The sequence below is a fragment of the Mesoplodon mirus genome (genome assembly GCF_964341445.2).
Source record: "Mesoplodon mirus genome assembly, chromosome: 4".
Classification (NCBI taxonomy): domain Eukaryota; kingdom Metazoa; phylum Chordata; class Mammalia; order Artiodactyla; family Ziphiidae; genus Mesoplodon; species Mesoplodon mirus.
Genome location: NC_138979.1, coordinates 166,407,436 through 166,425,153, shown reverse-complemented (window position 1 = coordinate 166,425,153; position 17,718 = coordinate 166,407,436). Strand labels below are relative to the sequence as shown.

The following is a 17,718-nucleotide window of genomic DNA, read 5'->3' as shown; positions in this document are numbered from 1 at the left end:
CCATAGAAGCTATAATCATGGTCCTTATTGGTATGGTAACTAAAGTGGACCAGCTTATGGGTTTTGTAAACCCAAGGCTTTTGAGATTTACCCCTTCTTTTCCAAATCAAAGTTGCCTGGGTAAATGCATAATAGAGATCTTAAATTTGGGGAAATATTGTAAGATCTAATGGTATTAGCATTTATCACCATGCAGGGGAATCATTTCATAACATGATTGTCAGGAGTGTGATAAATCTATCCCTCCTTCCTGCTTTAGTTTTTCTCCATAGCACTCATCATCATATGATATAGAGTCCATATTTTTAATTTTTTAATCTCCGTTTATTAGTATGAAAACACCATGAGGACTGGATTGTCTTTTCCCTCAATCTGCAGGAGGAAAAAGGCTGCCTAATCTTCCAAGGCCCAATTAATTTTTCACTTCTTTTATGGATTCACTGAAGATGGCATATATCTCAACTGAGGTTGGGATAAATCTTTCTATTCTCTGTGTTTCCATAGCTCTTTTTCGGAACTGCTAGTACAGCACATTTAGGCTGCCTTATATCATGGTATGTTTGTTGTGTGTTCATACATCTCCAGAGGGGCAGGTAGCAGGTCTTAGCCATTTTTGTATCCTCTTATGGTGTCTAGCATGATGTTTGAGACATATAGAACATGTTCCATGGATGTTGGGTTAAAATGTTTGAAAAGCTAGAAATCAAAGGATTTGCTGCTGACTTGCTTTGTGATCTGTCTGGTTTGGCTCTTTCCCTGTCATGTGGTAAAATTTCTTTCCTCATCCAAAGGAAGTGCTTTGTATTTGTATATAGTGAGGTAACAATAAAGCTTTAAGAAATTACCTGTATATAAAGAAGACACCATTTAGAACTATTCTGTAGATTCTACGAAAACTTTAGATTTTTTTTTTAATTCGGAAGACTGAGATGCGGAGGGGTGTTGTAGTTACTCTATAATGTGGTACAAAAGAAGCATACGAGCTTAACAGGAGAACCAGAGATCATGAGAGCCCAGTACTCTTCTCTTAAACTGAATAAGTTACCCATAGGAACAGCCCCGCCTCATGCTATTTTATGAATATAATTCTGTACTTCTGAATCATTTTTATTAATTAACAGGAGTTGATAGCAATGGTCGTCATCCAAGATGTAATATACTGAGTTATGTACAGGAGGGCTTTAGATAAATAGCTCTGTAAATGTTACATTTCTTTGTCTTTCGGCTTCACCTTAATCTACTACTTTTTCTGAGTCTAATAAGTGTGATACATTACCCATATTTTTTTCTCTGCAGAAGTTATATTTTTCCCCATCTAGATCTACCCTTCTCATGCCTGTTTTTAAATTTAAATGTAAAATATTTTAATGAAATACTCCAGCTGCTATTAATATTTGAAGGATATTGGATTATCACCTTATTATGATTTCAACAAAAATAATTTTGTAGGAGCCTTTATTGGAATCAGAAGACCAAGAGTGGAGTTCTGTATTTTTGCCATTTGCTGGCCATATGATCTTGGTCAAGTTACTTAACCTTTTTGTACTTCATCAGTAGAATGGAAACAGTAATGTCTTTCTGTATCACAGGGTTTTTTGAGTGTTACATCACTTTGTAAACCCTAAAATGAAATGTAAATGTAATAATAAAACTACAGCAAGAAGTAAGTTCTTAGTCAAACTTAGCCATTAGTGTGCTGGTAACTGTTTTAAAAATAGGTTCTCTGGGGGCAAAGAGGGGAACCCTGATTTGTAGCATTTGTCAAGCTCAGTGGTATAAAACCCCCCATTTGGCTGGTTTCAAGCCATCAAACAGCATCACTGGAGACAGAGTTGGGAAGAGACGAGCACAGTTGGTTCCTGAGTGTCTCTGTGAGCTGGCCCACACACCACTGGCCTTGGGGGAAAACTGTCTATACCTACACTTTTTATAAGACACAAAAAAAGCTAAGTAATCTACTGAAACTTAAAATAATAATCGAACAGTTTTCCTGATGAGAGACTTTATTTTTTAAGTTTATTTTTGGGTAGTGAATACAGGATTCTTCATTAAAAACATCAGTTCTTTTGTTAACTCAAAATGGCATCAAGTCTTAGCTGAAATTTTTGGGGTGAATAAGGTATAGATTCTTGTCTGAAACTCACAAAACTTCTTCCTTTTGGGAAATTGCTTCCAGCGATTATGTTCCTATGTACCTGATTATATACATATAATAAACTTATACAAAGGAAAGAAACAAATATATTTTAGGCATTGAAACATGTATTTTAAACAGATTCTATGTGGGTGCTTACAGGCTGTCAGTAATTGGTAGGTGTAGCTAGTTAACACTGCAAGTTGGTTTTTAAACCCATATGATATATGTACCTTTTAAAGGCAGTGAGGCAGAGCAGCTGAAAACATGGACAGTAGAGAGAATTCCTGCGTTCAACTCCTGGCTCTGCTTTACTCACTACATACCCTTGGGCAAATGATTACTTTTGTTCTGCTTCAGTTTCAAAACAGGAGACAATAACAGTGTCTCCCTAGTCAGGTTGTGGTGAGGATGGAATGAGGGACAACTATACGAACAGGTCTTAGAGCAGTGCCTGACATATAGTCAGTATTTACATTGTTGTTATTTTAAGTCTTTAACTTCACATGCCTGGCAAATCCTTATTGAATCCCATCCACAGATTATTCCTATTGATTTTTTTTAAAGCTGATTCTGGTTATATTCCAAATAATAAACGAAAACGAGGTACTTTATTGCACTGTTGGTACTGAAATAATCACTGGTAAACTCTTTCATATTAAGTTAGTTATAGTTTTTTGGGTACTCTGATCCATAATCTTTTTAGCCCCACAAGAGTGGTATTAATAATTACATTGTACAGAAAGTACACAAGCCTTTCACAAAAACGAGAGTGTTGCTTGAATAGGAATATTGTTAAGCTCCTTTTATAGATGAGGAGACTGATCAGGCAGTAATATCCCATAGTATATCCTTATGGGGACCTTTCTCTAATAACCCTTCCCCTCTCAGCAGTTAGTGTCCCTTCTTTGGGTTGCACGTACCTCTGCTTGCACCTTTATTAAGCACTTCTTGTTCATCGTTGTCAGAATTGACTGTTGTATCTTTCTCTTTTACGGTTCATGCTTGTTATCTTCAGCACATAGTAGAGTACCTGTCACTTAATTGGTTGCACAGTGAATGCTAAGAAGAGATTGAACACATGCAAAGAATGTTTTCTTTGCATGTATGTTTATGTGTGAATGCTTAGAGGTAGCAAAATCTCGAAGTGTTTGCCCACTGATATAATGTGGAATTTGTTTTGTGTACAGCTTGGCTGTGGCCAGTGGACTTTCTCTTTTCTCCTTTTTCTCTCAGGCAGAAAGCTTAGAAGATAAGAATATGGCTAAAGTCCAGCGTTCTCAGCTAGAGAAGTTGAAATCACAGTATGACAGGCTGACAGAGGAATTAACTCAGAATGAAAATGAGAACAAAAAACTGAAGCTAAAATACCAGTTTTTGAAGGACCAACTAGAAGAAAAGGTAAAAATGTGAATGAATTCTAATTTTAAAGACTTATTTGAATTTCTTCTAGTGTTTCTTCTAGAACATAGTTTATGTACTACTAAATGCTAATTGTTAGGCTTTCATAGCAATTTGTATTGGTGCCAGAAAACATCATAAAAGTTTATTAGAATGCTGTGATTTTTATTCTTTCAACGAACTAGTAACCTTCTAATACTTTTGATTTTAAATTTCTTCTGGATCTTAACATAGGCATTTAGAGGCAAGGTAGCAAAGAAAGGAATTATGGTTTATTGAAGACCTACTTTATGGCAAGTATTTATGCCAATTGATTTACATATGTGTACTCATTGAATTCTCACAACTCTTTGGGTTAGATTTTATTGATCTCTGTTAACCTATGAGGAAACTGAGGTTCAAAATACAATATATAATAGATGAGGTGGTCACTGTGCACTAGGCACTTTTAATGCTCATAGTTATGTTATGAAATCGATACTATTATGCTCATTTTTGCAGTTACAGGGACTGAAGCTTAAGAAGGTTGGCAACCTTGGAATATTCCCAGAACGCTCACTGCTTTCCTATCAGTAGATGTGTAAAATTTGGGGGGTGTCTGCTATATACCAGGCATTGGGTAGAATACTAGGGACTTCTAGAGTCACTTCTTTTGTGGTCAAAAGTCAACTAAGAATAGAAGATCGAATACTTAAATTTGCGTTCTATGTCTTTACCAACTTCCTAAAAGGATTTGCATTGGAGTGTGATAAAAGTCAAATAGAAAAAAAGACTATTAACATCTGGATAATAGGATAAGGCAGGATAGACTGGGCCAGATGACTCCTGTTCTTGATAAGGGTTAATAACTAACATCTTTGTTGAAGGAAATATCACTGGGTGGGATGTCATCAACCTCTAGAAGAAAGATTCTTCATACTTTGCTCATCTTTTCCTCATTTTGTTGTTTCACTGTATTTCGTATATATTTTTTTACCTTTCTAGTAATGTTAAAATCAAGGAAATAAAATTTAAATTAGTTTGAAGTTTATGATTAAATGTGCTTAAGTTCCTAAATTTAGGCCTACAATCTTGACAATTGTAATTTAGTTCTTCTGTCATGCTTTGTTTTGACTAAGTCTAATGTTCACACATAATTAGTGTATCTGTTGCCGGGGTGTAGTTGCTTTGAAGATAATACTAAATTTTCCAACTTTTCCATAATTAAAAGTTAGCCAGAAGATTGTATTAACATGTTTCGTGTTTAATTATTTGCATTTAAGAAAGAGTGGGAGAAATTTTATATTGAAAGTGTAAAGTTTACCTTGTTCTGCTTAAAATAAATGCTTCTCCACTATCTGTGATGTTCCAGGTATGTATGCATTGTCATACATTCATATAAATGGAACAGTCACCTTAGAACAGAGTTTTAAAATTTAAGGATTGTACAGTAGTCCCCGCTTATTAGTGGTTTCCCTTTCCATTGTTTCAGTTACCTGCCACGGTAACTGAAATTACCAAATTTGGACCAATTGCAGTCCAGAGAGATTAAATGGAAAATTCTAGAAATAATTCATAAATTTTAAACTGCACATTGTTCTGAGTAGCATAATGAAATCTTGAGCTGTCCCACTTTCTAACACCCGTGATCTCCACCTATCTCAGTCCTCTGCTCCTAACATCCAACCATCCAAATCATCATGGCTTGATGATCCAGGATCACCCAAAGCAGGTGATCCTCCTTCTGAGGTATTATCAGAAGGTCAGCAGTAGTTTAATGCTATGTCACAATGCCTACCTCATTCATTTCATCTCATCACATTTTATGTAGGCATTGTATCGTCTCTTATCACAAGAGGGGTGAATACAGTACAGTAAGATATTTTGAGAGAGAGAGACCACATTCACATAACTTTTATTACAGTATATTGTTACAGTTGTTCTATTTCATTATTAGTTATTGTTGGTAATCTCTTACTGTGCCCGATTTCTAAACTAAACTATCATAGGTATGTATGTATAATATGTATAGGGTTTGGTACTATCTTCAGTTTTAGGCATCCCCTGGGGGTCTTAGAACATATCCCTCGCAGATAATGGGGGACTACTGTATTCCTTTGCTATGTACTGAGCATCTAGTATGTGGCAGGCATTGTGCTGGATGCTGGGGATGGGATATATCAATAGATAAGACACAGATCTGCAATTGAAAGCTTCTAGTGGGATCATTAAAAGCAAAATCCCTTTCAGTTGTTAAAACTATATAGTCAGGTCCTGATAATGGGTCCTAATGCAGAGAAAAGATGTCTGTGATGTCTAAAATGGTAAATAATCTTAAGGATACATAGACACACACACATATATAAATATACACAGCTTATATGCTTCCTTTTCTTTAATATTTTTTGTGTACATGATTGCTATGTAGTTTTGATTGACTTAGCTGTTTGTGTTGGCTTGTTTTTTTCGTATAGTTAGCTATGAATCAGAGTTTCACTGGGTCCAGTCATCTACAGATAGGGCCGTTCTCTTCAGGAAGTAGTATAGCATTAGTGGCTATGGACAGAACATTGAGTATAAATCATTTTCTAGCTGTGTGGCATTAGGCAAGTTGCTTAAAACTCAAAGCCTTGAGAGGGAAGACAGTGGAAGCAAGAAGAACTACAGTCCTGTAGCCTGTGGAACAAAAACCACATTCACAGAAACATAGACAAGATGAAAAGGCACAGAGCTATGTACCAGATGAAGGAACAAGATAAAACTTCTGAAAAACAACTAAATGAAGTGGAGATAGGCAACCATCCAGAAAAAGAATTCAGAATAATGATAGTGAAGATGATCCAGGACCTCAGAAAAAGAATGGAGGCAAAGGTGAAGAAGATGCAAGAAATGTTTAACAAAGATCTAGAAGAATTAACGAACAAACAAACAGAGATGAACAACACAATAACTGAAATGAAAACTACAATAGAAGGAATCACTAGCAGAATAACTGAGGCAGAAGAACAGACAAGTGACCTGGAAGACAGAATAGTGGAATTCACTGCTGTGGACCAGAATAAAGAAAAAGGAATGAAAAGAAATGAAGACAGCCTAAGAGACCTTTGGGACAACATTAAAAACAACAATATTTGCATTATAGGGGTGCCAGAAGGAGAAGAGAGAGAGACAGGACCTGAGAAAATATTTGAAGAGATTATAGTCAAAAACTTCCCTAACATGGGAAAGGAAATAGCCACCCAAGTCCAGGAAGTGCAGAGAGTCCCATACAGGATAAACCCAAGGAGAAACATGCCGAGACACATAGTTATCAAATTGGCAAAAATTAAAGACAAAGAAAAATTATTGAAAGCAGCAAGGGAAAAATGACAAATAACATACAAGGGAACTCCCATAAGGTTAACAGCTGATTTCTCAGCAGAAACTCTAGAAGGCAGAAGGGAGTGGCATGATATACTTAATGTGATGAAAGGGAAGAATCTACAAGCAAGACTACCTAGCAAGGATCTCATTGAGATTCGATGGAGAAATCAAAAGCTTTACAGACAAGCAAAAGCTAAGAGAATTAAGCACCACCAAACCAGCTCTACAATAAATGCTAAAGGAGCTTCTCTAAGTGGGAAACATAAGAGAAGAAAAGGACCTACAAAAACAAGCCCAAAACAATTAAGAAGATGGTAATAGGAACATACATATCGATAATTACCTTAAACGTGAATGGATTAAATGCTCCAACCAAAAGACACAGTCTTGCTGAATGGATACAAAAGCAAGACCCATATATATGCTGTCTACAAGAGACCCACTTCAGACCTAGGGACACTTTCAGGCTGAACGTGAGAGGATGGAGAAAGATACTCCATGCAAAGGGAAATCAAAAGAAAGCTGGAGCAGCAATACTCATATCAGATAAAATAGACTTTAAAATAAAGAATGTTGGGCTTCCCTGGTGGTGCAGTGGTTGGGAGTCTGCCTGCTAGTGCAGGGGACGTGGGTTTGGGCCCTGGTCCAGGAGGATCCCGCATGCTGCGGAGCGACTGGGCCCACGTGCTGCAACTGCTGAGGCCCACGTGCCTGGAGCCTGTGCTCTGCAGCAAGAGAAGCCACCGCAATGAGAGGCCAGTGCACCGCAACAAAGAGTAAGCGCAGGTCTCCAAAACTGGAGAAAGCTCCGTGCACAGCAATGAAGACCCAATGCAGCCAAAAATAAATAAAATTTATATTAAAAAAAATGTTACAAGAGACAAGGAAGGACACTACATAATGATCAAGGGATCAACCCAAGAAGAAGATATAACAATTATAAATATATATCACCCAACATAGGAGCACCTCAATACATAAGGCAACTGCTAACAGATCTAAAAGAGGAAGTCGACAGTAACACAATAATAATGGGGTACTTTAACACCACACTTACACCAATGGACAGATCATCCAAACAGAAAATTAATAAGGAAACACAAGCTTTAAATGACACAATAGACTAGATAGATTTAATTGACATTTATAGGACATTCCATCCAAAATTCTTAGATTACACTTTCTTCACAAGTGTGCATGGAACATCCTCCAGGATAGATCACATCTTGGGTCACAAATCAAACCTCAATAAATTTAAGAAAATTGAACTCATATCAAGCATCTTTTCTGACCACAATGCTATGAGAATAGAAATCAATTACAGGGAAAACAATGTAAAAAGCACGAACACATGGAGGCTAAACAATACGTTACTAAATAACCAAAAGATCACTGAAGAAATCAAGGAGGAAATCAAAAAATACCTACAGACAAATGGCAATGAAAACATGATGATCCAAAACCTATGGGATGCAGCAAAAGCAGTTCTAAGAGGGAATTTTATAGCTATACAAGCCTACCTCAAGAAACAATAAAGATCTCAGGTAAACAATCTAATATTACACCTAAAGGAACTAGAGAAAGAAGAACAAACAAAACCCAAAGTTAGCAGAAGGAAAGAAATCATAAAGATCAGAGCAGAAATAAATGAATGAGAAACAAAGAAAACAATAGCAAAGATCAATTAAACTAAAGGCTGGTTCTTTGAGAAGATAAAGAAAATTGATAAACCATTAACAAGACTCATCAAGAAAAAGAGGGAGAGGACCCAAATCAATAAAATTAGAAATGAAAAAGAAGTTACAACAGACAGTGCAGAAATACAAAGCATCCTAAGAGACTACTACCAGCAACTCTATGAAAATAAAATGGACAACCTGGAAGAAATGGACAAATTCTTAGAAAGGTACAACCTTCCCAGACTGGACCAGGAAGAAATAGAAATTCACAGGTTAATTCTATCAAACATTTAGAGAAGAGCTAACACCCATCCTTCTCAAACTCTTCCAAAAAATTTCAGAGGAAGGAACACCCCCAAACTCATTCTATGAGGCCACCATCACTCTGATACCAAAACCAGACAAAGATACTACAAAAAAAGAAAAGTACAGACCAATATCACTGATGAATATAGATGCAAAAATCCTCAACAAAATACTAGCAAACAGAATCCAGCAACACATGAAAAGGATCATACACCATGATCAAGTGGGATTTATCCCAGGGATGCAAGGATTCTTCAGTATATGCAAATCAATCAATGTGATACACCACATTAACAAATTGAAGAATAAAAACCATATGATCATCTCAATAGATGCAGAAAAAGCTTTTGACAAAATTCAACACCCATTTATGATCAAAACTCTCTAGAAAGTGGGCATAGAGGGAACTACCTCAACATAATAAAGGCTATATATGACAAACCCACAGCAAACATCATGCTCAATGGTGAAAAACTGAAAGCATTTCCTCTAAGATCAGGAACAAGACAAGGATGTCCACTCTTGCCACTGTTATTCAACATAGTTTTGGAAGTCCTGACCATGGAAATCAGAGAAGAAAAAGAAATAAAAGGAGTATAAATTGGAAAAGAAGAAGGAAAACTGCCACTGTTTGCAGATGACATGATACTATACATGGAGAATCTTAGAGATGCCACCAGAAAACTACTAGAGCTAATCAATGAATTTGGTTAAGTTGCAGGATACAAAATCAATGCACAGAAATGTCTTTCATTCCTATACACTAATGATGAAAAATCTGAAAGAGAAATTAAGGAAATACTCCCATTTACCATTGCAATAAAAAGAGTAAAATACCTAGGAATAAACCTACCTAGGGAGACAAAAGACCTATATGCAGAAAACTATAAGACACTGTGGAAAGAAATTAAAGATGATAGTAACAGATGGAGAGATATTGCATGTTCTTGGATTGGAAGAATCAATTTTGTGAAAATGACTGTACTACCCAAAGCAATCTACAGATTCAATGCAATCCCTATCAAATTACCAATGGCATTTTTTACAGAACTAGAGCAAAAAATCTTAAAATCTGTATGGAGAAACAGAAGACCCCGAATAGACAAAGAAGTCTTGAGGTAAAAAAACGGAGCTGGAGGAATCAGACTCCCCGACTTCAGACTATACTACAAAGCTACAATAATCAAGACAATATAGTACTGTCACAAAAATAGAAATATAGCTCAGTGGAACAGGATAGAAAGCCCAGAGATAAACCCATGCACCTATGGTCAACTAATCTATGACAAAGGAGACAAGGATATACAATGGAGAAAAGACAGTCTCTTCAATAAGTGGTGCTGGGAAAACTGGAAAGCTACATGTAAAAGAATGAAATTAGAACACTCCCTAATACCATACACAAAAATAAACTCAAAATGGATTAGAGACCTAAATGTAAGACCGGACACTATAAAACTCTTAGAGGAAAACGTAGGAAGAACACTCTTTGACATAAATCACAGTAAGATCTTTTTTGATCCACTTCCCAGAGTAATGGAAATAAAAAGAAAAATAAACAAATGGGACCTAATGAAACTTAAAAGCTTTTGCAAAGCAAAGGAAACTACAAACAAGATGAATAGACAACCCTCAGAATGGGAGAAAATATTTGCAAATGAATCAACAGACAAAGGATTAATCTCCAAAATACATAAATAGCTCATGCAGCTCAATATTAAAAAAACAAACAACCCAGTCCAAAAATGGGCAGAAGACCTAAATAGATATTTCTCCAAAGAAGACATACAGATGGTCAAGAAGCACATGAAAAGCTGCTCAGTATCACTAATTATTAGAGAAATGCAAATCAAAGCTACAATGAGGTATCACCTCACTCCAGTTAGAATGGGCATCATCAGAAAATCTACAAACAACAAATGCTGGAGAGGTTGTGGAGAAAAGGGGACCCTCTTGCACTGTTGGTGGGAATGTAAACTGATACAGCCACTATAGAGAACAGTATGGAGGTTCATTAAAAACCTAAAATAGAATTACCATATGATCCAGCAATCCCACTACTGGGCATATACCCAGAGAAAACCACAATTCAAAAAGACACATGCATCCCAATGTTCACTGCAGCACTATCTACAATAGCCAGGTCATGGAAGCAACCTAAATGCCCATCAACAGACGAATGGATAAAGATGATGTGGTACATATATGCAATGGAATATTACTCAGCCATAAAAAGGAATGAAATTGAGTCATTTGCAGATATGTGGGATGAATCTAGAGACCCTAGAAAATGGTACACATGAACTGGTTTGCAGGGCAGAAATAGAGACACGGATGTAGAGAACAAACATATGGAACCCAAGGGAGGAAAGCGGCGGGAGGTGGTGGTGGTGGTGTGATGAATTGGGAGATTGGGATTGACATGTATACACTAATGTGTATAAAATCGATGACTAGTAAAAACCTGCTGTATAAAAAAATAAATAAAATACAATTCAAAAAACAAAACAAAACTCAAAGCCTCAGTTATATCATCCTTAAAGGAGATGTAATAATAAGCTCTATTATTGAATTAAATGTGAAAATGTATATAAAGTGCTTGGCTGAATTTCTGATACCTGATAAGGTATCGATTAGCAGCTGCCATTATTTTGTTATTGTTTTGTTACCAAATAGATGCCAATTAATGGTTCAGCCCAGCAATAAACCAATCAGCAAGCATTGATTAACTACCCAATAATGTTTCAAGTATTGAGGGCCAGGCAACTGGGAGTAAGACTTACCGTGAACTATGCTGGTTGGAAGTTTACAGCCCGACTCTGTTGAATCACTTGAGATGATGGTCCACAAAGAGGCACTAATGTGGGAAGAGCTGGCAGTTCTATCAGCAAGTGATATTGCAGGCATGTTTGTTAAGCAAACCAAACAGGTGGGCAGGTTTGTAATTATGTTTGCTATTTGAAGACAGGAACCAAGTCTTGGTTGTTTTTTTTTATCTCCAAGACCAGGCCGAGAGGCTGACACATGGTAGGTAATTTTTTTTTTTTTTTTTTTTTTTTTGTGATACGCGGGCTTCTCACTGTTGTGGCCTCTCCAGTTGTGGAGCACAGGCTCTGGATGCGCAGGCTCAGTGGCCATGGCTCATGGGCCCAGCCACTCTATGGCATGTGCGATCCTCCCGGACCGGGGCACGAACCCACGTCCCTTGCATCGGCAGGTGGACTCTCAACCACTGTGCCACCAGGGAAGCCCATGGTAATTTATAAGTAAGTTGTGGTTGAAGAGATATATATGTATGCACACATGTACATACACATATGTTTACATGTAGATAAAAAATATGAATAACCTATGGATATGTATGTACATTCATTCTCCCTCTCTCTCTCCCTCTCTCCCCCTCCCTCCCCCCTCTCTGTCTCTGTCTCCTCCATTCCCCTTCCCTCTATGAGTGTGTATGTGTTGACCAGATTGGGGGAAATAAAAACAAGAAAACAGGACAAAAATATGTTTCCAATGAAAAAAAGCCCGTGACTTATATCCCAAAGATTCCTACTATTTAAGCAATAGAGTGAACGTGATAAATAGGGCCTAATGGATTAAAGCAGTTTCTAATCAAAAGGATTTCTGATCAGTATATAGATTATGTAGGCTCTCTGAGATGCTTAGCTAATTCAGTGAATACTTGCTTTTTTCCATAGTTATACTTAAGTTTTTTTAGAAGTCTTTCTCTTTGTTTTCTTTTGACTTTATTTTCTATTATTAGTTCTTTTGGGAGACGTGAATAGCTGCAGTGAAACAATTAGGAGACAAATTGTGAGACATCTAAGGCAATTGCAGTTCACAGGAACCTAAGTGTTGAATCGATTAGGATTTGTAGAAATGTACTTTTGTTCCTTCTCATGAAATCCTTTATTGAAATCATTTGTGAAGTGACACCTAGCAACATATTTAAAGCTATGGCTATGTTGGCTGAAAACACTTAGGAAATAATTTTCTTATACAAAATATGTATCTTTAAAAAATGGTAATTATAATTCATATTTGCAAGTGTAATTATGATGCCCATTTTTTACAGATGGTGGAAACTGAGGGCGAGGGTGTAGTATAGTGACTTGCCGAACATTGCATAGCTTGTGGTGGAAAACAGGATATGAGCATAAATTCCTTGTATTTTTCCCTTTATTTACTGCCAGTAAAATGACTCACATTTGTGTCTTTTCAATGAAATTTTACTGTTGAATTTAAATTTAGGGTTATTATATTCAACACATTACCATATCCTCTCTTATGTTTTTTAGCCTGACACAAATTTTGGAATAGAAGTCATCAATGATTTTGTTAGAAAAGTCTAATTAAAACCTGATATTTCCACATAAAAGATATTTGTGACTGGAAAAAATGAATCAGTGTTGTTGAAATTTGTGTTTTGTTTCTAATTTGACCATCTGTTTAGGATTGCTGTTTCTTTCTCATGATGTGGAAAAATATATATGATTGTCAGATGTCTCTTCTATAAAGTATTCACTACTTTGCAAAAACCACAGTTTCACATATTTTACTAAGATAGTAGCAGGCAGAATTCTCTGATTTCCATTTTATTTCCAAGTACGAGAAAGAAATAGAAGCAAATGAGCTGTTGACTTCTAGCATTTATTTTATGGTTACACTTTATGCTATTTTTAGGCAGACTGTGCTCTTTCTTTGGTGCTTCGTCTATTTTAAATATTGTGAGTAGAGTAAAGCTATAGCAAACTTAAACCAGATACGTTAAATAAACACTAACTAAGATACTATGAGTAAGTTCCTGTCTGATTTCTCTCATTTAAAAACAACAATGAAAATAATAATAAAATTGTCAAATTGAAGGTAACATTATAAATTTTGCATTTGTCATTTATAAAGTGCTTTTAATTGAATCCCTGATAGTCATTAAGTCCAGAGTAATCCTTAATTTCACAGAGAATTGACAGAAACACCAGTGTTTACCATGTATGAATCACTCTGCCAGGTGTGAAGAAACAAGTTTAGAGTGCAAAGATGGAGTGATTGTGCAGTGCCGGGGGATCCCAGTTGTACATACAGCTGTGGTGGAGGGAGGGTCAAGACATAAAGATGTATAGAAGGACATTTGGTTTACTTTCCAGACTGGAACACAGGCATGGAGAAGCCATTTCCAACCTCCCCTCCATTGGCAGTGACCTCTTTACCAGCCATTTACAATCAAAGAGGTTGATTTTAAGTGAATTTAAGGAGTGAAGTCCAAGTCTGTGTCTTTATGACCCCTGATTTGGACTTGATTTCAAGGCATTTATTCTTTAGCTGAATGGTTGATAACTATAAGGGCTTGAGAAGAAAGAAGTCCTTTTAGGCACTTGCCTTTAAAATCCTGTATTACTAGTTTGATTTCATTTCCTTGTGAAACTGTGAGTGATACCCATCCTGTGGGTGTAGGAGTTAGGCTAAATAATAGTACCTACAGTTGCTTGTGGTGTGTAAAGCCAAGGGGAAGAGGCCACATGAAAGATCTCTATTGCATCTGTGTCAGTGCTGTGCTGCATGTTGAGCAGACCTAGCTTGCGTTGGTAGACCCTAAAAGGGGACATAAGATGAATGTCCTGGTTCGTTTACATTGTGTTTCTTTTATCACCATTTAAAGCACCAATTGACTCAGTCCATTTTATCATTTAATCTTGAACAAGCAATGTTCTTTCAATTAATGAAAAACCAATAACTAGAAGGTGCTTATTGTATACACGAGTTATATTATTTGGAGATTTGTTTTTAAACTTTTTTTCCCATATTCTTTCATAAGAATAAATGCATGCTTAAGCATCCTTTAAGGAAAAAAATAGAGGAGAGGAAGAAATTCTGATGGTTTCCAAAGACACCGTAAGCTTATAAACATTTCTCTGGAAATGAATGATGCACTTTTTTTCTTTTGAAAATTAAACAATGTTCGTTCCAAATGCATAATTTGAAACTCTAGTTGTTTGTTTCCTTGTCCGTATTTTGTTTCAGAAATAGAAATGCATCAAAAGTGGCTGATTTTAAATAACTAATGTTATTTCTGTTTCCAGGCATTGACTTAAGAGAAATACATCATAATTACAAAATGGTCCTAAAAGTTAATGAATGCATAAAATACCCTTTAGAGGCACTTTTGTTTCCAACTGTGAATATTAATTTCTAGGAATGTATCCAATACATATCCTAACACCTTTTTGATTGTGCTGCCAATGATCTTTGTATTGCTCAATATTCTCCTAGAAAAAGATACTAAAAAGCCTGAGGCAAGAATAATTTCCTTAAATGGGGTTAGAAGTTTAAATTTTAATTTCCATTTTTTGACTTCTGTTTTATGGATAACTTTCTTAAGCCTGCCTAAGACTAGGTTATAGATTGGAAAGTCTTCCACACTCAAATTTTAACATACATCAAATCATCTATCCAGTTTTCTAATTATGACATTACTTTTTTTTTTTTTTTTTTTTTTTTTTTTTTTTGCGGTACGCGGGCCTCTCCCTGTTGTGGCCTCTCCCATTGTGGAGCACAGGCTCTGGACATGCAGGCTCAAAGGCCATAGCTCACGGGCCTAGCCGCTCTGCAGCATGTGAGATCTTCCCGGACCGGGGCACGAACCCGTGTCCCCTGCATCAGCAGGCGGATTCTCAACCACTGTGCCACCAGGGAAGCCCGCCATTACTTTTTTCAATTAACTCTACTGTTTTACTAATGCTCTTAGCTCTTACTCTTATATACTATTAATCATAATTTCTTCCCTCCTTTGAAGGAAATAGTATAAAGTATATACTTACAGAGGAGAAGGAAGTGTATATCTAACTCAAAAAATAGTAGCATTTTGATTTTAATCTTCTAGTAGGAATTACAATGTTCTTTTGCTTTCTAAATACAAGTAAAGAACTCTCTTATTCTCTCACACATAGACCTATACGTAACTCATCAGCAAATCTTATTACCTCTGTCCTCAAAATTTATTCTGATTTACTTACCACTGACAGAGCCTTCACTTTTGTGACATCAGCTTACTCTGATGGTTATAATAACCTGCTACTTACAAGATGCTTGCCCTCAATGATTTAACTAATTAATGTATTACAAAAACAAACTTACTGAAACATAAGAAGTTATTGAGTTTAGAGATTCTGGTTTTTGGGGTTTTTTTTTTTCTTCATTGTTGTGTAGTTAGGGACTACTATGCTTGGCACATAGAGAATACACTAAGAAAAAAAAAGACACTAATGGAATGAATGGAACATAAAAGGATATTTATGTTTCAGAAATATTTATCGATTGACTGCTATGTGAGACACTATTAGATGCTGTGATTTTTTTCTTTTTTTAAATTTACTTTTTATTGAGCTAACATTGGTTTGTAACATTATATAAATTTCACGTGTACAACTCTCTACTTTTATATACACTGCAGCGTGCTCACCACCAAAAAGTTAGTTTCCATTTGTTGCCATACAGTTGATTACCCTTTACCCATTTTGCCCTCCCCACCAGTCTTCTCCTCTGGTAACTATTACTTTGTTCCCTGTATCTATATGTTTGATTTTGCTTGTTCACTTATTTTGTTTGTTTGTTTCTTATATTCCACATATAAGTGGAATCATATGGTATTTGTCTTTTTCTGACTTGTTTCACTTAGCATAATACCTTCAAGTTCCATCTATGTTGTTGCAAATGTCAATATTTCATCTTTTTTTGTGTATGGGAAGTATTTCATTTTGTGTCTGTGTGCACACACACACACCACATCTTCTTTATCCACTTATCTGTTTATGGGCATGTAGGTTGTTTCCATATCATGGCTATTGTACATAATGCTACAACGAACATAGGGGTGCATGTATCTTTTCTAATTAGTGTTCTTGTTTTCTTCGGATGAATACCTAGAAGTGGGATGGTTGGATCATATGGTAGTTCTATTCTTAATTTTTTGAGGAACCTCTATACTGTTTTCCATAGTGGCTGCACCAGTTTAAATTTCCACCATCATTGTACGAGGGGTGCTGAGATATTTAAATGAAGAGGAATAAGATCTTTGCCCTAGAGGAACTCACAGTCTGTTGAGGTGATAGACATAAAAGACACACAGAGTAGTAAGTGCTACAGCAGAAGCTCATACAGAATGCCACAGGAACATAGAGAAGGAGCACCTAGTATTCCTAAGAACTGAGGTTACCTGCCATTGCTATAATAATCACGTGAGTGATGAAGTAGATGCGTGTTATTAGACTTTCATAACAAGTAAAAAATTCAGTTTATGACCTTCCCTTGTCCTCTTTATTCCAGAGTAGTGTTTGGTTTACAGAGGGCAAAGGATATACAGAGGTTGAATTCATGGGGACTCTTTCAAATTGATCTTAACTATTGATTTTAGAATTGTTGTTGCTTTATTGTGGTTTTAATTTTTTGATACCCATCTGAGTGTTTAATATATAGCCATAATTTTAAGAAATCCGTGCTCATGTACAATCTTCTGTTTTTACGAAATGTTTGAAAAAAGTAGTTACATGTGACAGCAATTAATGCATTATTTATTTATTTGTTGGCTGTGTTGCCAGACAGCTTGAACTGCAGTATAGTAATTTTCCAGATTAAACTCTTTTCAAATTTCCTATAATATCCATAGTAGATCCTTCTCTTTTAGTCATGCTGCAGTTTCTGCCTTGGTTGGCATTTCATATTGTATCTTAGCTTCCTTGCAGCTGAGTCAGCTCTGTTGGCAGAAGTAATGTGAGCCTTCTTTAGAGAGTCAGATAAATGGCTTCCAGACAGATCCAATTTTTGTTCAGGATAGTTTCATAATTTGCCTTGTAATGCTAG

General features: G+C 36.2%; 1 protein-coding gene across 3 annotated transcripts in view; it reads left to right on the top strand.

Annotated features, from left to right (window-relative positions):
- The window catches only part of CEP128 (centrosomal protein 128), a 442,632-nt gene that overhangs the window by 154,195 nt on the left and 270,719 nt on the right, over positions 1 to 17,718 (top strand). For all 3 annotated transcript variants that reach the window (XM_082619712.1, XM_082619711.1, XM_082619713.1), the window contains one exon: positions 3,371 to 3,535. In XM_082619712.1, the coding sequence (XP_082475838.1) occupies positions 3,371 to 3,535 (165 nt within the window). The remainder of the gene's footprint in view (positions 1 to 3,370; positions 3,536 to 17,718) is intronic.